At 35.4% G+C, this 20,987-nt stretch overlaps 2 protein-coding genes and 1 pseudogene across 2 annotated transcripts; 2 read left to right on the top strand and 1 right to left on the bottom strand.

Moving 5' to 3' along the window:
- Positions 1 to 2,508: 2,508 nt before the first annotated feature.
- On the top strand, positions 2,509 to 7,480 carry LOC132278398 (pentatricopeptide repeat-containing protein At2g33680-like; annotated as a pseudogene).
- A 1,618-nt stretch (positions 7,481 to 9,098) lies between these two features.
- LOC132277125 (uncharacterized) lies at positions 9,099 to 13,308 on the bottom strand. The gene is made up of 5 exons (XM_059778872.1): positions 12,370 to 13,308; positions 11,216 to 11,268; positions 10,234 to 10,400; positions 9,932 to 10,083; positions 9,099 to 9,832 (listed from the first exon to the last, which is right to left on the bottom strand). The coding sequence occupies exons 1-5, from the start codon at positions 13,202 to 13,204 to the stop codon at positions 9,384 to 9,386; spliced, it is 1,656 nt and encodes a 551-aa protein (XP_059634855.1). The 5' UTR covers positions 13,205 to 13,308; the 3' UTR covers positions 9,099 to 9,383.
- A 391-nt stretch (positions 13,309 to 13,699) lies between these two features.
- LOC132277126 (uncharacterized) lies at positions 13,700 to 19,091 on the top strand. The gene is made up of 7 exons (XM_059778873.1): positions 13,700 to 14,008; positions 15,505 to 15,615; positions 15,984 to 16,052; positions 16,480 to 16,611; positions 18,260 to 18,337; positions 18,427 to 18,546; positions 18,626 to 19,091. The coding sequence occupies exons 1-7, from the start codon at positions 13,802 to 13,804 to the stop codon at positions 18,812 to 18,814; spliced, it is 906 nt and encodes a 301-aa protein (XP_059634856.1). The 5' UTR covers positions 13,700 to 13,801; the 3' UTR covers positions 18,815 to 19,091.
- Positions 19,092 to 20,987: the final 1,896 nt, after the last annotated feature.

Genomic DNA, 20,987 nt, shown 5'->3' on the forward strand with positions numbered 1-20,987 from the left:
TTGTAATTTGAACTGGCTCATTCATTCATATTGAGCAAAATTCATCTCTATTTCTTCAGTGAGTACACATTACACAATAGATAAATAATTAACTAATACCCTTCTTTTAAAGCATAAATTTGTAAGTAAATGCTAGTTAACATAAATACTAGCATGTATAAAAATTTGATTTCAAGTCTCAATAATGAGTAATTATAGTTTATACATGCATTACATCTATTTACTATTATTTTTTTAAGTAGTTGGTGTTTGGTAGACATTTTGATATGAAAAGAATATAAGGATTGAGCAAATGATATATTACAGTATATTCGATAAAAAAAATTATATAATCATAATATGGTACTCCGTATTTGTTTTGGCTACTATAGTACGAAAGATTCATTTGTTAAGGACCTTAACTACCAATACAAGACACCAATATAAGACGTATGTCTTTTTGCATGAATATTACGTAGTATTATATAATCATTTTAACATATGCTAAATTTCAGAATATACTAATGATGATATCTTGTAATAATATTAAGGGCTTATTGCAGAAAACTCCCTCCAAACTAATACCTAATTTGCGCGTGATCCCTCTAACAGTTTAAATTCCATTTTAGTTAAAAATTCGTTCGAACCATCTCGTTATTTTGCAAATTGTCCCATTCTGTCACTTTGCGATTCAAAAACTATCCGTTACTTTTACTCGTGTGATATAAATCAAAATGACAAGGATAACCTTTTACAAAGACATAAAACGCCCCCTACTCGCTTTCTTTCACAAACTCTCAGATATAGAAATTATTTTTATATTCTTTCTCCTTGCCTCTTCACTAATTTTGTTTCGTTTATGTGTTCGGAATTGCTGCAATATGGGTTTTGTATTTGGATAGTATCTTAGGTAGATATAAAATTGGCAACAAAAACGTGGTTGAGTTTTTCACCAACTTTACTTTTTCGTCCTTTATAGTCATTTTGATATTTACATATTAATTTTGATTTCAAGGGGTTAGGTAAAACTATTGAGGGTTATTTGTAACTTGGCAATAATTTTTATTTTTATTTTTTTTTGGGCAACTTGCTAAATAAAAAGAATCTTGCCTCATGTCTTTAATCTCACGATACATGCATTTTTAAAAGTGCACTTTATGCATGAAGAAAGCCCCTTGCCATCTACAGTATATCCTTAATTCTCAATTAGCAGTATCATATTTACTTTTTTTTTTTTTTTTTTTTACACTCATATTTACTATTAATTACGCTATTTTTTTTTTTTTTTTTTTTTTATAATTAATGCTATGCTATATTCCATACAATCAAATAATTTGTCACAGGGAATGAGAGAGACCATATTGGCCTCAAAAAGTGACCTGCCCAAAAGCGTCATTTTCAATTAAAAGTTTTCTAGGTTAAGTGGTTTTGTTTTTTTATTTTATTTTTTATCTACACTTAGGTAAATTTAAGAGTCTTAAATAACAAATCGGATTAATTTAGTCAAGTTAGGTAAAATAATTACATATGCATAAATAACTATTATTTATGTCCAAAATACCCTCCAAACTAGTATTTCCAAAATACCAAAATATCATTCCTAAATCAAATAATTTTTTCTTTCATAAAATTTAGAAAAACAAGATTTTTGAATTCACTTTCAACTTGGCATTTTTGTATATTTTGTATATATTACCAAATAAATAAAATAAAAAATAGGATATATATATATATTTGTGCAAAAAATTTTAACGATATGTCCTAATCCATACTGGTTCAAACTTGCAAATGTCAATTTAGAAATATACAAAAAATTTAGTGAAAATTCATTATGTATAGAAATTTTTATTAATGTGAAAACTTTTCTATAAATTTATATAAAAAGTTAAAGTGCAAAAGAATTTTCTTACTCCATGAAGAGCAAGAAATCAATACTCTAAATATATATATATATATATATATATATATATATATATATATATATATATATAAGTTGCATTAATATAGTTCAAAGTTAAAGGAAAAATTTTATTTTCTTAAAATTTTTAAGTAAATAAATTATTTAAAGAAAGTATTTGATTTTAGGGTAATAATTTTTAGTATTTTAGAATAAATGTTTGGAGGGCATTTTAAACCTAAACAATAATTATTGATGCATATATAATTATTTTACTTAATTCAACCGAACTTTTAACTCCTAACTATATATGTCAGTGTAGTTTTTTTATTTTTTATTTTATTTTTTATCCTCGAAATTTAATTTTCTCATTGTTTGGTTGCCCAGAAAACTGATCAATATATACTTTGAAATCTCAAATTGACTCAGCTAACGAAATGGTAGAGTCTTGCTCAGTTGGCAGCTGATCAAGAGTGGTGAATGTTTATGCCAAATGTGCTGATCAAAAGGACTCTCAGAATTTACCAAATGAATTATCAACTCATAGTTGGAAAAGATTATCGGATTCATGCCATTTACTCAATGTGGGTAGGTTGGGTAGAGAAGGAAGTGCAATTTCAGAAACAGATGAAATGGTGAAACGGTTTTCCGGCGCGTTGCGCAATTGTGCTTTGAAAGGCTCTTTGATTGAGGGGAAGGCAGTTCATGGGCAGCTGATCAAGAGTGGGATGGACCCAGTTACACATTTGTGTAATTCGTTGGTGAATGTTTATGCCAAATGTGGGAGATATAGTTGTGCTCTTCGGGTGCTTGGTGAGATGCCCGATAGAGATGTTGTCTCCTGGACCTCACTAATTGCAGAGTTGATAGCTGAAGGTGTTAATACCCATTTTGATAATTGGGCTTGGACTACAATTGGGCCTGATGAACAGTGACACGGCAGAGGTTTGGGCCATAAGAAGATACTGGGCTGAAGAGATGTGGTAATAAGAAGACATTTTGGGCTGCAAGACATTTTACTCTACATGGGCTGAACAATAGACTTGGGCTATAGTTGGATAATAATGATGCAGTTAGAAGAAGATTGAGCTGTTGCATGGAATATTTTCTACAACATTACAGATGGAATTGGTTTGAATAAAGTTGAAGTAACAAATAGATATGCAGGAAAGTGATAAATACCAATTGTTTATCTACATGGTGTTATACATGGATATGGATTATATGGATTACAAGAGAAAGGGCAATGACGTGGCATATTTCGCATGAGAACAGGGCTACACACAAGGGCGTCACTGATCATATAAATTATTTTTGAAATACTTTTGAACTTTATGTTGGATAATATTTATATGTTTACTAGATTTTAGTTAAGAATTAATATTTATCTAGGAACTTTAGTTTGAATTTAAATTTAGTATTTAGTGATGAGGTAGAGTTTTATTGTAATTAGAATACTTATTGGTAGGAGTTTGTTTCTAATAATATCTATAAATAAACAAGGAGGCATGTTTTACTAGAGGTCCAGCACTCTCAGAATCATTATTATTATTTGTTTGCTTCTTCAAGCCGTTCTAAAAATAGCATCCTTGCTATTTCTTCTTCATCTCTATCTTTCTATCTTTCTATCTCAATCTCTCAATATCTATCTCTCTCCTTATTCTTTCCTTTTCTTTTCTTGCTATATCCATTATCTCCCCTTTTCTATTATCTTGTTACGTTACTATAATTTGTTTACAGAAAATCTTTTTAATTAAGACAATATTGAATTCATTTAGGAGTTTATTTGTTCTCTATCTCCTATAATCGCCTGAAGTCAACATTCCCTAAAAGACTATAAGTTGACAAAATACACTCGAACTATATATTTGGTTCTGGCACGCCGGCTTACATCAATTTAAAATCGGCTCTAGCCAGCCGATTTTAAGACGTCCTACCTCCAACTTCTACTTCTAAAGGAAGGATCCCTTTAGTGCTGGTAGAACCTCCGTTGAAACCACAAATTGCTACATCAGTAGGAATAACATCTTCTATACTCTTACCGAGTTTCTTTAATGTGTTTGCTAGAATACATTCAAAACCGAGCCATTGTCTACCAAGACTCGATTAATAGGTTGACCTTCTACCCACAGCTTAACATACAAAGGCCTGAGTTGTTCAGTCATTGCTAACAAAGGTTTTTCAAAAACCACCTTCTCTGCCGATTCTGAGGAAAGAATTGATAAATTCCGAATCGGCTGAGTTTCCTTCTCATTCTTCTCAGTATTTGCATTTGATACCGATGGAGCCTGGAACATTGTTGGTAATACAAATGCCATGTTACATGACATCTCGTCTGGGAAACTGCCAAACTGAATTCTGAATTCATTGTTACGTCTAGGCCACCTCGGCTGATGCTCTTCATCCGGGTTATCTTTACCTGGAATGCCGATAACCTCGGCTTGCACTACTTTGCTTCCTCCTTCAGCTTTTCTTTTTTCCTCAGCCCTTCTCCTTTGTTCTATACGCTTCTGAGATCGAGTTAGGCCTCCATTCTGAGATTGTTGAGCTTTAGGAAATTTTGGATGATTAACTCGAGTCCATCTATCTCCAGTCGAGTCTGTCCTTGGTTTCACAGTTCGTACTCTATATGAATTGGCTCATTTCTGTACCTAAATCTCTGACTGAATTGGTGACTGCCTCTTAAAACTGGGAGGCCGATTTTGGGAATGAAATCGGCTAGATATATCACCTTGCCGAGTTGGCCTTCCTGCTTTCAAATGGTTGTTGCTGGAATCACCTTGCCGAGGCTCCTCCCCAGGCTTCAATGGGAAAGTAAGCCTCTCAAGAATTCCTTTCTTCTTTGGTTGAACCTCCATTGGCACATCTTCCTTTGGTTGTTGCTTTCCTTTGCAATTTGGGCAACAACCATTATCAATCAAGGCCAATTGAGCCTCCCTTAATTGCTTATGCAATTCTGCCATCTTGTCAGGTGTCGCAGTTGATGAAAGGAACTCACCAGATATCTTCTCTGCCTCCTGCCGATTCTCTCGCTTGGCTAAGCTTATTACATTTGTAGATGTGATTGTTGGAAATGGATTAGTATCCACCTTCATGGTCTCTGGAGTTTTCTTCGGGAATTTTAAAGTGCCTTCGTCAATAGCTTTCTGCAATACACCTCGTAGAATAGTACAATCATTAGTAGCATGGTTCCAAGAGTTATGATACTTACAATACTCTTTTGCCTTCAAGTCACTTGCCGATGGAATCATATGCCCTTTAGGCAAAGATATCATTTTATCAGCCATCAAGTGATCAAAAATTTGATCTGTTTTCGATAAGTCGAACAAATAACTTTTCCCGGTATCGGCAGGACCTTTCCTTGCTGCCGATGTTGACGTTGATGAATTACCCCCCGTGGTCGGTTTAGGTTTAACCAACGCCTCACAAACGTATGGCTTTTTGATATTAACCTCTGCAACGTTAACTTCTAATTCATCTCTAACTTCTGCCGAGAAAACCTCATAATTAGGGTCCTTGTACCAAGTACCCTTAGAAGAATTCTTCCTCTCTTTCTCTTCTTTTAATATTTCCTCATTCTTTCCTTTTCTTTTCTTTTCTTGCTATATCCATTATCTCCCCTTTTCTATTCTTTTGTTATGTTACTATAATTTGTTTACAGAAAGTCCTTTTAATTAAGACAATATTGAACTCATTTAGGAGTTTATTTGTTCTCTATCTCGTATAATCGCCTGAAGTCAACATTCCCTAAGAGACTATAAGTTGACAAAATACACTCGAACCATATATTTGGTTCTGGCACGCCCGGCTTACATCAATTTAAGATCGGCTCTAGCCAGCCGATTTTAGGGTCAACAGAAGGACATAGCAGTGATGGTTTTGAGATGTTCTATGAGATGAGAAAGGAAGGTATTAGGCCAAATGGATTTACAATTGCTACTGTCTTGAAAGGTTGTTCAATGTGCTTGGATGTACATTTTGGGGAACAGTTGCATGCCCAAGTAATTAAATCTGGTGAGATTTCAGATGTATTTGTTGGGTCTGCTCTTGTTGTTGGCGAGATGGAAATTGCAAACAAAGTGTTCTTCTGCATGCCTGAGAAGAATGCTGTATTGTGGAATTCACTGCTTGATGGATGGGCTCAGTTGGGTGATGGGAAGGAAGTCTTCAAAGTGTTTTCCAGCATGACAGAATCAGAGATGAAGTTCAGCAAGTTTACTTTATCAACCGTCCTCAAGGGTTGTGCAAATTCTGGAGATCTGAGAGAAGCTCGGGCTGTGCATTCTATGGCAATAAAAGTTGTTGTGAGCTTAATGAGTATGTGAGTTGTAGCCTTCTCAATATGTACTCTAAGGGTGGACTGGCAGATGATGCATTTAAAGTCTTTGGGAGGATCAAGGATCCCAGCGTAGTGGCCTGGAGTGAAATGATCAATTGTCTCAATCAGCAAGGCCAGAGCCAAGAAGCAGCCGTGTTATTTTGTCAAATGAAGCATAAGGGTGTGAGGCCAAATCAATTTACGATCTCCAGTCTCATTAGTGTTGCCACTAATCTGGGTGATTGGCATTTTGGTGAATACATCCACGCTTGTATATGTAAACACGGTTTCGAATCTGATAATTCAGTTGGCAATGGACTTATCACATTCTACATTAAAATTGGATTTGTTCAAAGGGGTTTGCAAATGTTTGAGGCAATACATAATCACGATTCAGCTTCAAGGAATGCCCTTTCAGTCAACAGATTAAATGAAAGCACTTGGACAGTGATCATTGGCAATTATGCTCAGGCTAATCAAGGGAGGAAAGCACTCAAGTGTTTCAGTCAAATGCAACGAGAAGGCGTTATGCCCAATGAGTTCACTCTCTCCAGCTGCTTAAGTGGTTGCTCCAGTCTAACAACCCCAGAAAATGGGTGGCAGCTCCATTCCTTGGCTATAAAGTCTGGGGTGTTGGGCAATACATACGTTGCTAGTGCAATTGTTGACGTGTATTCAAAATGTAGATGCATAAAAGATGCTGAGGCAGTCTTCAAAGACATTGTTGAACGAAACATTGTCCTGTGGAACACGATAATATGTGGATACTCGCAAAATGGGGAAGGAGAGAAGGCTCTTAAAGCCTTTAAGTTGATGTTAGATGAAGGCACTGAACCTGATGAGATCACCTTCATAGGTGTTCTTTCTGCATGCAGTCACATGAGTATGACTGAAGAAGGGAAAAAGTATTTTGATTCACTGAGCACGGTCTATGGAATTACGCCTACAATTGAGCATCATGCTTGTATGGTCAATATCCTTTGTCGAGCAGGCAAGTTTTACGGGGTTGAAAATTTTATCGAGGAAATGAAGCTAAACCAGAATGCCTTGATTTGGGAGACTGTTCTTTGGGGTAGTAAAATGCATGGAAGTGTGAAATTTGGCCAAAAAGCTGCTGGGAAACTTTTTGAGCTTGTACCTGGAATCGACTTTAACTATATATGAAAAAGGAACCAGGATGTAGCTGGGTGGAGATCAATGCTCAAGCCCACATGTTCTTTGCTCAAGATGCTTCAGATCCCAATATCAAGGAAATCTGTCTACAATTGGGTGAATTAACTCGATGACAATGAACTCAATATTTCAAGGGTCCGAGCATATTTTAGGGACTGTTGATGTTCTTGGAAAACCAAGTGATACCATTAAGGTAGAGTTGTTCATTGACAAAATGTTAATTGAGCCTGGTACAGAAACTTGGCTGCTTGCTTGAATTTTGCTTGAATCCAGGGATACACTGATTGTGAAGGCCATGCCAAGGTATTGTTGGTTGCTCCTGTTCCTTCCAAGACCATTGCACACACTCTTAATATTGCCATCAGAGAAGCATTCTGCAATCAACATGCTTTAAGGGAAGAGCCGAGTCAGTCAGTCAGAGTAAAAGGGCAGGCCTCTGAGAATTGATATTCACCCGTTGGCTAATGATCAATGAGGGAAGCAGGTTGTACACTGGATACAAGCTATGTGCTTTCATTACAATAATCAGGAGGTCAAGGAGGAGGCTTGCTTTATCATAGCGAGCAGTTGGATATTGCATATGATCTGATTGTTTATCCAGCAACAGAAACCTTATCAAAATTTCAGTAATCTTTGACTCTGTGGTGTCACAACATGATGAAAAACCATTTCAATAATTCCTTGGAAGGAGCTATTTATCACACTGAAAGGTTGGCTCTAGCTTTTGCTCATATAAGCATCTCCCATGAAACAAAATCAAAATGTTCGAGAGTCCACATCTGTGCAGACTGGCATGACTGTAGGAAGCACTTCGGACATCACAAATTTAGAAAATAGTTATCCATGACAATAATTGAATCCACCACTTCTGGAAACCGTACATGCTCTTGGAGAAGCTGTGTGCTCAGTACCATCATAGTTTCCAGGGCTAAGGAACCTCTCACATTGTTTTACAAGGTTAGTGTTAATCGAGGTACTATTGTTCCTGCATCATTTAAATATGTTTTTTATGCAAAATATGGATATTGATGCCTTTTAAACTGAAACTTTTCCTCTGAAATCATTCCAAAATATTGTGTTTAATTATAGGAGATTGTTTTGTAGGCTCTTAGCAATTGGTTCATATTTTTTTTACTATCTTGACAAAAGTAAAAAAGCTGCCATTTCATCCTTACACTCTAACAGGAGCAATGTTTGTGCTTTTCTTCTATATCCATTTTCCAATGATATGGGATATGTCACTGATTTTGCTGTTTTATTGCTGATAGCAGGGAAGTGTGCTCTGGCAAAATTTTGTGGAGATACTTCGGAGAAGTTCAAGCTTCATGGACTATGCATTTCCGGGATTTGAGTTTTTAACTTCTTCTGGACCATCGGAGGGGTTTTGATGTTTAAGCTTAATGGCCATTCTCAATGAGTTAAACGAGATACTCGCAATAGTTGCTCACTTTCACTTCAGGTTCTAGAGAGGTCAGGAGCAAACATTTAGATATAGGGAGCTGCAATTGTGTAATCTTGATTCTGCTTCTCCACAGCATCTCTAGAGCTATACATGTTCGTGTTATTTCTTCATTTAATCTGCCTTCATTTTGCATCACCAAACGCGGTGTGTTTATTTATTTGTTATTATTATTATATTTTTTCAATACAAGGAAAGTAAGAAACCAATTGTATGTAACCTCTTGTAACATAGATGACTGGAGTTAAAGTGCAAAAGGTGCTAGAATAATATATCAGGAGGCTTCAACAAAATAGATTGATTATGGCAATGCCATCCAGAATACATTGTTTACAGGGGCAAAAATTCCTGAAAATCAGAGCACAAATGATTTGGAAATGAAAACTCAAGGACAAATGATTTGGAAACTATATTTAGATAGCGAAAGAGAACCATCCTAGAAGCATCATACCGGCTCCCTATTGACAACTGTCAGTCATAAACATATATTAGCCAACCATGAAACAGACTGCATGTATGTCTTGCCTGTCCATTAAGAATTTCTCCATAGGCCATTATTACTCATTCACCGCCACATCTTCATCGGAAAGTGGATTCTCAACGTCGCTCTCACTATTTGAAGCATCTTTGCTGAGTGTGAACTTATCTCCTGATGAACCAGAATTGTCATATAGATTGTACTTGAGAAACTTTACCTGTTTTTTCTTTTCAATATTTTTCCGTTCCTTCCGTTTTCTTCTCCGACCATTTTCGTCAGGTGTCATTGTCTGGGCAGCAGCCACAAATGCAGCACTCATGGACTCATTCATCTGTTCATCCCCCACGTTCCCAATTTCCATTTCACCCTTGTTATCAATGTAGAAGAGATCACCAGCCGACTTGTCCCCTTCTGCATTATATGCCAGTTGCTCATAGTCTGCTTTTGAAAAATCTACTTTGGCACACCATTTTGAGATGCCATCATCCAATGATTTAATCCCTTGATTCTCTAGGTTAAGTAACCATTCTGGGGAATTGCAGTTGATAAATTAGTCATAAACTGTTTATGGCAACTCGTTATGTATGATAGGCAACACCAAAGATGAAATATATCAGAGCCACTTACTCAATAATGCTTTAGGTGATGATCCCTTTGGTCTACTAGCTTTGCCCTCCTTGCCAATCTCACTAGTGAACCACTTAATCAGTTGAGAAGGTAAATGAGATCTAGAGAAGGCATTTATATAAGAGATGGCTTTAGTTTGATTCCCGTCTTCCCTGCAAACAGGAAGATGATGATAAGATTTCTGCTATGAGTTAATTTCAGGAAGAAAAAAAAAGCTTCTTTTTTTTTCCCCTTTCACCCCATTCCTTCCAGTAAGTTTTGCTTTGAGAGTTTGGTTAGATTTTCAATTGGGATTTACATACCTAAACAACTCTATGGCTTCATGTGTAACCATCAATCTGGCAATGGCTAGACTTCTCATGTTCTTGGCAGGTACATGAATCACTCTCTCAGGATTAACGAATGAATAGTCCACTAATACCACAGCATCATACAGAATTTTCCTCAGAAAAATCTCATCTTCAGATTTCTGCAATGGCATTTACACAATACTATTCTAATTCTTAGACTTCAACAAAATGCAGATGGCCAAGTAGCATGAACAATAAAGGGAAAATGTCATAGGAAAACAAAGAACTTATGTGACATACAGCTCAATATGTGAAGAGAGAGTTAAATGACAAATGATTTTAAGAGTTCAAAAGGACAATGCTGAACAAAATTAAAGACAAAAAAGTAAATATTTTATAAACAAATTATTCCTTCTTCCCATTCATGGTTTGACATTGCTAGTAACCACCAAAGTCTACCAAGAAAAAGTTTTTAGAAACAATCATTCCAAGACCATCTTTCTATCATGTCTTACACTAGAAAATTATTAAACATACCTATATCAAATCATGTATTTTTTAAATCCAAGCAATAAAACACCTATCCCTTCACATTTCAAAAGATTACCATTCAATAAGTGTCTCCTTCCGCAATCTCAACATTTCATAATCTTACTGCAACTCCTTAATCAATGGTCCACCTTTCTGTTACAACTCCTTAATCAATGATCCAACTACCAATCTCTGAGAATTCCCACCATCATATCTTCCGGGTAAAGGGTGAGCATGACCACTGACTCATTTGGTTCCCCAACTTACGGGGATTCTATTTCCATCATCATATTTAAAGTACAATCATTAAAAATTACTCATTTTTTGCTCGTGTACCTTAAAGAGTGAACATATATGTAACTGAAAAAGCATGCATCGCAAACTTAATTCATTGGACCTGAATATAGATTATCAAATGAAGAAGTAGAATGATTCAAAAGCATTCAAAGGAAGAGATACTAACCAATAAGGAGCTTATAGGCAAAGTAGGCTCCAGTAGCATCCTCACAAGGGTCTCTGGCAATATATAGGAGAAATTAGAATGTCACAAATTTTTTTGGACAAGAACCAACAATATTTAAATGTCAGTTCATTAATAACATTCGAAGAAAGAAAATGAAGGCAATCACATAAAAAGGGATCAATATGTCTCATCTTCCTTTAAATGATTCAAGGGGGAAATATATATCATTATAAGGCTTGTCTTTTTGGGATAAATGCATTGCACTTGATTCAAGGTTACTTGTCATATAGATTACTATATGGAGGGAGTTCCTTTTTGGTTTTCTAATTGAATAGGCACAATAGAATGACCATCTCAAACATAAACAAATACCAACTACCATTGAGAAATGAACAAAATAAACAAAACCAAAGACATCACTGATATGTTTAAAAAGAAATGATGCAAGACCAAATTGCTTGTGCAAAGAATCCCACCTATTCATTTGGGCACAAACTATGTATCATTCACTGGATGCAAAACCAATAAAAGTTTGGAACGATATTTTTGGCAAAAAAAAATCAATCTGAACTCCAACCAATAGTTGATAAAATACTGACACAAGATGTGAAAGGTGGGAAAATCAGTTAAGGTATGGACTAACCAAAGAACTAAAAGTTCCGAAAGCCAGTCATGGAACCAACAACCCAATTCCTCAACTCTTTTTGCAACTCTGATCTCTCAATCCCCACACGAAAATCCAAGCACAGTCTCAAGGCATGTCTTTTTGAGATAAATGCATTGCACTTGATTCAGGGTTACTTGTCATATAGATTTCTATATGCGGGAGTTCCTTTTTTGTTTTTTAATTGAATAGGTACAATTGAATGACTATCTCAAATATAAACAAATACCATTGAGAAATGAACAAAATAAACAAAACCAAATACATCCCAAATATGTTTAAAAAGAAATGATGCAAGACCAAATTGTTTGTGCAAAGAATCCCACCTATTCATTTAGGCACAAACTATGTGCAATACCAGTAAAAGTTGGGAAAAATATATTATATTTTTCAAAAAACAATCAATCTGAACTCCAACCAATAGTTGATAAAATATTGACAGAAGAAGTGAAAGGTGGGACTAACAGAAGAAGTGAAAGGTGGGACTAACCGAAGAAGTAAAAGTTCCGAAAACCCGACATGGAACCAACAATCCAATTCCTCAACTCTTTCTCCAACTCCAATCTCTCAATCCCCACATGAAAATCCAAGCACAGTCTCAACAGAAATGCCTCCGCGATCACAACTCCGGCCAGCTCACTAACTTCACACTCTCCTTTACTGAGCCTTTCAGTAATCTCATCAGTCACCAGTGGAAAAAACAATCTAAAACCATCCTTTCCCCCTGAATTGGCATCAACTTGATCACCGATCCAAACACAAACTAGGTCCTCCAAAGGTCGAATTAAATCATCCGAATCCAAACCCAACATGTCTTCATCATTCGAATCTTCACAACAACACAAACTAATGTACCCGAGAATCACGTTAACTAAAGACTTGACCTCAATCTTCACTTTCTTCTCTCTCTTACGACCCAAATCTTTCGCCTTCAAATCAACAATTAATCTATACACTTCGTATATAACAGGAGCTATTAAAACAATGCTTTTCGAACAGCTAACTGAAGCCGAACAAGCCGATATCAACTGAAAAATTTCTCTTATGACTGTTAATCGATTCAAAGGGTCGTCTTTTGCTGAATTGTTGCTGCGAAAGGTTAAAGCCGAGTAAACCCAGATGACTTCTAGAGGTGGATTAACCTTAGCTTGCATTAATTCGTTGAAAGTGGAGGCAAAAATAGATAAATCAAAAGAGGGTGTGCGAAGTGAGTCTAAAAGGTTTGGTATCGACTGGTTTAATGCGAGTTCGTAGTTTTCGCCCACGAAATTACTAAATTTGTGTGGTTTTGGAGAGCTTTGGGGTTCGATTGGAGCCAAAGCCATGTCAACGCCGTTATTGAATTATCTTCGAAGACGATGAGTGCAAAACCCTAGTTGATTTGGTTCGGGGTGTAATGCAGGAACAATTAGGGTTTTAGATAGTGGGTAAGAGTTACTCTGCATTCGTAATCCAATTTGTTTCTATGTGTAAGACTAAGAGAATGACACGTTGTCATACAGGGGTGTTTCTGTCATTTTGAATCGAATTACTTCAGAAATGGAAATTGTTTCATGAGTTTTTATTTACTGCGTCGGTATCACACGCTAATGGAAACGAGAATCCATTAGTATGACAGCACGTGTCGTCTGGGTTCTTTTGGCTCGACGGATGGGCCCAAGACACGTGGCGTTAAGTAACCAATCAGAAACAGCTAAACACGTAACAATTTAATCAAACAACTCCACGACGTCGTATTATGAAAATAAGTGAGTCATTAGGGGTAATTCTGTCCAAATATTTCGATGAGTTACAGTTTGTTTGAGCCATTAACGAACAAGCGTTGCTCTGTTCGCGACCGCGACCATACAATAGAGACTTGACTCTGAGAGTTCTTCGCATTCTAGAGAGACTCAGAGAGGTGTTTAGAGAGAGAAGTAGTAATGGCGAAAATCGATCAAATTGTTGTCTTATTGATATCATTAGTGATTATATCGTCATGGGTACCAATCTCTCATTGTGCCAAGAAACCAGTTATGGTTGCTAGGAGAGAGGACATACCGTATATAAAGTGCCAGGTCTGTGAAAAGCTCGCACAACACTTATATCTACAAGTACAGACAAAGCAAGATCAGATCTCTCCAAAGAAGGTATTTTTACTAGCTGGGTTTGTTTCTAATCACTCCCCATATGTTTATTCAAGAACTTGTGGTTAATTACATAGATGTTTGGGTTAATTTTATTCATTGATTTTGTCTCCAGTCTATCTTGATATGCTCGTTTTGTAGCTGGGTAAATCGCTCATTATGAATAATTTAATTTAATTGTGACATGTTTTATCGTATTCGACATCTGAGTCTTTCTCCATATATATTTATGGATTGGTTCAGTGGGTATTATTCAATGTATTGGATTTCCACCAACCTTTCCCATGATTTTCGTTGGAAGATGTTGTTAGTAGAGATTGATTTTTTTTTTTTTTTTTTTTCAGATTTAATGTTGGTAATATACTTAGGTATTGTGCTCTTATTATTGAACAAATAAGGACAAATAATAATATAACAAAACTGGAATAACTTATCAAAATTTTATAATTTGTTGAATTGAGTCCACTTTGAAGTGATTTTGCATCCACTAGATATGTAACCTTATTAATGAAGATGGCTTCTGAGGTCACCCTTTCTATATTATCGGTAGAGTTTCAGGTTGCCTACACCTTGCAATATGGAGCTTTACACATTGCGAGTGAAACCAAAATAACAAAGTATCATTACTTAGTTTTGGGCAAAAATTGCACAAATTGGCTACTCTTAGTGTTCATTGAAACAAAAATATAAAGATAAAAGTTATTAGAATAAGATGCAGAGAAGAAGAGACATTTGTGATATATTTGCAATCCCAACAGGGCTATGCCAAGGAAAAATATCTGAAATTGGGCCTTTGATTTATGCAAGTATTTAACATGTAAAAAAGAAGAAAAGAACAAGTCCAATTTAACTCATATGGATAGTCCGAACATTTCTGAAATGCAGGAAAAAAAAAAAAAAAAAAAAAAAAATTGTAAGAGGAGAAAAGTAAACCTTTTACTTTGATTCCCTGCACATACCACACTATATCACATCACAAAATCAAATTGCATTGTCCATGCGCAGCCCGGTCCTACCCCAAGGCACACAAAATATTTGTGTTAATATATTTTTGGGCACATCTCAATAGTGGTGTAGTTTTCAAAAGTTTCTTGGCTCTTGCCACATGATTCAAATTTTAAACAAAGAAGAAAGGGAAATTGGACATGGCATTAAGAACATAACGCTTATATCTTGTGGACTAAAATTGACACTTACTGTTGTCAAGTTAGGATTTACAAACATTAGGTGATTTGTAATCTCCTATTTTTACGTAAACTGCTAAACTTGCACATTTGCCAAACTCCAATCCAACTGGATCCTCCGTTAAGTGTGCTACCCAAGAATCTTTTAGTATGCAATAAGATACATGTCTATAACTTTTAATTGTAATTTTTTGTTTTGTTCAATGTTATCAATGAGGTTCATCTCCAATATTTTACAATCTATTTTATGTTAGAACTAACTGTTTAATTGATTTATTTTTTCTCATTTTGTGTTCTGTTCAATTTTGAGATCAGATCTCAGAGTACGAAATCATTGAAATAGCGGAGAATATTTGCAATTTGAAGAAGCAGGAAGCAGATTGGATTCTAAAAATTGATATAGTAGAACAAGGGGATAGATTGGAGGTGAGAATGATGTATGTCTTTCTTTTTGAACTTCCCGATTGTCTAAAATTAGTCTTTTTTTCTCCTTCCATTTTTGGAAGTATTTCTATGGATCTTCATCGACCCATTGGGATACTGTATTTTTCATTAGTGATGGCATGTCGTTAGAATGTCAATGAAATTGTGTACGAGCTTACAAATTTTCAATCAGGAGACAAGGATTGTGTTAAAGTGGGTGGGTGGGTGGTTTCCATGTAGCAGGGACTTAAGATTTTATAGTATATTAGTATTGCTGTTGTAAATGTAGACTTTTGATGCCCAGATTGGGTACAACTTCAGTTTTTAATGCCTTAGCAAGATATCTAACTTCAATTTTGCAACTTGTGTAGCTTGTCGAACAAGACTCGGAAGGACAGTGCAATTCAGAATGTAAAACAATTGAGCGGGCATGTCAGGAGGTGAGATTTCATGTTTATTTTACCTTTGTTGCATAGTCAATTTAACCCACATATAATTGTTCTTGGCAACGAAGTCTACTGTCATTTGAGGGTAAATGGTTGGTGGAAAATGGATGTAATCACAAATAATATTACTTCAATGTCATAGGCTTAGATTAGATGAATAATGTTTGTGTGATCCATTCAAGGCCTCTGTGCATGGAGCATCAAGTCTCCACCATGAGCTTACCTGATACATGTGTTTTGGGGGTGATTGCGGGAATAGGAAGGGAATAGTTCCGCTCCCAAGGGGGTGGGGACACCCTCCATTAAAAAAAAAAAAGTCGTAGTTTTTTTTAATTTCAGCTCTTTAACAATCTGAAATGTACTTTTTTTTATATGTGTATGTGCGTGTTGTAATTAGATTTTCCACTCTGAGATGTTACAGGTCATGGGATATTCTGATACTGATGTTGCGGAATATTTATATAAAAACAAGCCTCAGAAAGATTCATTGGTGAATTACCTTTGCAATGACCTCACTAAAGCATGCAGTACCAAGCCACCACCAGTTCCTAAGGTTACGAGTTCTGTTACCCTAAGTTAATATGCTTATGTATATTATTGCCTTTTTATTTTTTAATCTTTCCTATGTTTATGTTATATGGATTAAGTCTTGGCGTGTTTCTATTTCTGTTTCCTTTTTATTGTTGTTTTTTCAGCCTAAATCCTTTTTATTGTTTTATATAGTCAACATGTGTGAATGTATGGGAAAAGGCTTTGTTGTTGTATAGTCAATGTCTGTGAATGTATGGCATGCAGATTTGATACACATTCCAAAAAAAAAGGATGAACATTTAATAATTTTAGAAGTGGATTATAGGCCATTAGGCCAATCAGAAACGACTTCACGTTAGCCCGAACAGGGGCCCTTAGAACCATACCGTCTTGACCGAAGGATTTTCTTCCCTATTTACTCCATTTAACAAGGGTTCAAGTTTTGATCGATATTTGCGGAGTTAAGAGCTTATAATAAAGGAAATGGCTTTACTTCTTGTTGTACGAGTCAAGTCAGCCCATAGCAACATTTAAGTTTGCCAGTGGCAGTTAACCTGCGGCCTGTTGGTTGGAGGAAATAGGTTAATGTAATATATATGTACAATTTTCAAGAAATGGTACTGAAGGGTGGAGGAAATACGTTCCCATCCCAATAACTGAGTGGCAGTACTTAAAGTAGAAAAGCTTGTATTGTCCAAAGAAGGAAAAGCAAAATGGAATTGAGGTGAAATTCCATGTTAATTGCAATATATGTTATCTGTAGATGCTATAAATAAAGAACAAAATTGAAACTATGATGTTGAAGGGGCAGTTAAGCTAATAGAACAAATCATAAAGTATATGCTATAAATACAGAACAAAATTTATGTCTCAAAGCGGAAATATACATTGCCATAAATTGAAACTATGAGTGAAGTCAATGTGTTAAGTGCCTGTAAAGTAATATGAAAAATATCATTAGGCTCCAAGTCCTATGATCCTTTAAGATACGAAATGCAGGAAATCAAGAATAATGTGTTCAAAAGAATTAAGATGGATAGATGGTACTACAAGAAAGCCCAAGAATCAGAGTTTGACAAGGCACCACTTAAGATAAAGTAACTGACATGGTTTCTTTTCCTCCTGTTTTCTCTATGCTGATAATTTAAACTCCATGTGATCTTTATGTTGAAGACCATTAAACATTTTGCTTGAAATTTACTATATTAATCTAGTTATCCGAGCAATATATATTCTTGTAATTGTTTGGGTGGCAACAAATTTTCCGTAGTGGAGGTGAGGTTATTATTTTTCTTTTGTCAAGACAGTCACCATAAGAAAAAACTTGTAGAATAAATATTAAATCAGAGTTCTAGGATTTGGATAGTTTACGGGACCAAACTTTTAGCATGATTTTTTACTTCCAAGAATTTTTCTCCTTGCATGCTCAACTTGTGTTATATAATGTCTTGATCATGATATGCAGTCTTTATAGACTTGTATACATGGACATCAATCGAAGTTTTGCCACCTCTCCTTTACAAAAGATACATGGATGCGATCTCTATTTCTTGGTTATGTGGATGTCTGTCATTATCCATGAATGAGCTGCTTGGCTTTGCACATTTAATCAAGGAAGAAAAAGTATTATAGTTTCATAAATCATGAACCTAAATGTTCATTTTTCTCAGGATAGGAGTCCAGGGGAGGCTTTTGTTCCGAAGTCAGCCAAAGAGGCTGAAATGGAAAAGATAATGAAATCCATGGAGGTATTAATCTGCTTAACTGGTAATATTGTATTTATTCATACCATTTATACTTTACTGCGCTACTAAATTTTGTTTTACTCTGCTTTCAGGGTATGCCAGGAGCACCTGGCATGCAGATGTACTCGAGGGAAGATTTGATGAATCAAAACTTCGGTGGTGAAGATGCAGATGACGAAGATGAGGATGAGGAGCACTTCCCCTCTAAATTGGTAAAACCGGACCTCATCTCAGAGTGATATAGGTTTTGACGAGTGACAGATTGCTTATGTAATCTTCAATTCTCAACAGGGAAAGGTTCTGAGAGATAAAGAAAGTACGAAGATCGACTGGAAAGAGAAGATCACAAGAGGAATTCAAGACACGGGGAAGCAACTAAAAATACATGCTGACACAGCGGCCCACAGGATTCGGCAGTGGTGGGGAGGAAAGAAAGCAGGTTCGAAGAAGAATTCGAAATCCAGTAAGCCAGAGCTTTAAGGATGATACATTGTGGAAAGAGCAGAAGCCTTGTCTTTCCTTTTCCCTTTTTTTTTTTTTTTTTAAAGAGGTAGTATTTGTTTGGAATTTCTAAATCTGATAAATTGTTAGTTTTATAGCCCTTGAGTTGAAATTGTAGCGAGTCACCGAGACTATTGTCATGTTTAGGGAATTTTGGACAATTCATGATTTCATCTAAGGGGCTGCTTCTCCCCCAAGAATAGTGAATTACAATTGCTGATGCTCTGAATTTATTAGGAGGATTTTGCTAATACCATATTTGATCTGTGATATTGGCCCTGCATAATAAGTAGTATTTCAAGTGGTCTAAAACAACAGGAACCATGCAGAAACTACCAATTTTGTTATGCATGTATGTAAACTAAACCTGATGCAGGTTTTACAGTTAGTAAGGTAAATAGGTTACTTGTTTGGACAAATTCCTTTTATTAATAAGAATTGACGCAATGGTAGTAGAACTTGTTAAGTACTTGTTAGTGGAATGATATGATATCCACACTAATACTATAATCAAGAAAAAGAAGAGCATAATAAAAAATAAAAATTGAAATATTTATCTTCCCTAAACATATAAAAGTTGAAATTTTGTGATATTTCAATTCTTTACAAAATAAAGTTTATACAGATGTTTAGAATGATAAATACGTGGTAAAAATGAATTTTGGATTTCGGAACTTCTTTAAATTGGTCTTGCTGGTAAAGGTAGTAGTGAAACCAGTTCATTTTGCAACTATTTTGACTCTAGTTTTTTTTTTTTTTTGGTGTAAATTTGACTCCGGTTAAATTTGGTTGACATGAGATATGGAATGCTATCACAAAAGACATTGAAAGAATGAAAATGTAAAATGTATGGATTTGCTTGAAGAGAAGTAAAGATTCTAGTGCGCTCTGAAATTTTCTCCCAATCTTGAAAACTGCTTTTTAAAACAAAGCTAAATCAAACCATATATATATTTATATATATCCCTATGGTTGGATCGAAAGGGGTCCAATTATTTATGGAGTGTTACATATTGATTCACTATACATACCTGTAGTCCACATTCGTAGTTTCAGATTGCAACAAAAAGTATTAGAATTTCTGACAAGTCCGGAAGGACAACTGTTTAATTTAAAGGGAAAAAATATATATAACAATCGTGTTTGAAAAAATAAAGAGAAAAAATTATTTTAGACTAAGTTGCATGGAATTGGAGTTTTGAAATTAGAAATAGTAGCATCGGATAAAAATAATTCAGAAAATTAAATTAAATTTTTCTTCAATTCCAACAATTTCAAATTCAAAACTCCAATTAGATGCAGCATAACACAATTTTAATGAATTTACTATCATACTTTTTATATAGATTTTATCTTTTTTTAATATAAGGTTAAATTTGATGTTAACAAAGTCTCATAAAAAATACTAGTATTCCATTTAATTTTAGAAGATAACAAAACCAACTCATTAAGCTAAATGTATCCTTCAAATCCTTTTATTTTCCTTTAAAATTTTATACCAAACACAAAAAACCATACCCTTCATTTTCTTTCTTTTATTTTCCTTTCATTTATTTCCAACCTAATTGGGCCTAAATGATTGTATAATTATTATTATATATAGCATTCCTCTAACTTTTCCTCTGTTCTCTCTTTTCCCCATCTCTCTTTCTCTCACAACCATTCGGCCCCTTCTGCTTTGCTCCCTTCTATAGGAGTGGGGAGGTGACCTTGCTTGCCTCCCACATGTTAATAACATCGGTGTGTCACAATAAGTCTGCATGTGGGTGGTTTTTCACGTTATTTTTTTGTTTTGTATGGCTAGATATGCTATTGTTTGGTTTGTTTCAGACTCAACGGGGTGGATTTATTGTTTTCCCTTCGGCTAGATTTCTGATCTAGGTCGATTTTTGTTCTTCCCTGGCTTGATTTGATCTTGTGTGGGGTTGGGTGTGTGGAGGTGCCTTGTGGATGCAGTTTTAGAGCTGTTGCCTTGATGATGGCCTGACATTTGGTCACTTTAATTTACTGCTTTTCTCCCTTGATAGTTTCCGTTCTAGAGCAGTGACTCTTTCTCAACAAATCTGGAGTCTGTTTTTCATTTTATTGTATTACTTCATGATTTGTATGCCTTTATCTGGCTTGGCTTATGCCTTTGTACTGCCTTCTGACT

The sequence above is a fragment of the Cornus florida genome, unplaced genomic scaffold (assembly GCF_030987335.1).
Source record: "Cornus florida cultivar Cherokee Brave unplaced genomic scaffold, ASM3098733v1 CherokeeBrave_3.0.0_Hap2_Chr10, whole genome shotgun sequence".
Taxonomy (NCBI): domain Eukaryota; kingdom Viridiplantae; phylum Streptophyta; class Magnoliopsida; order Cornales; family Cornaceae; genus Cornus; species Cornus florida.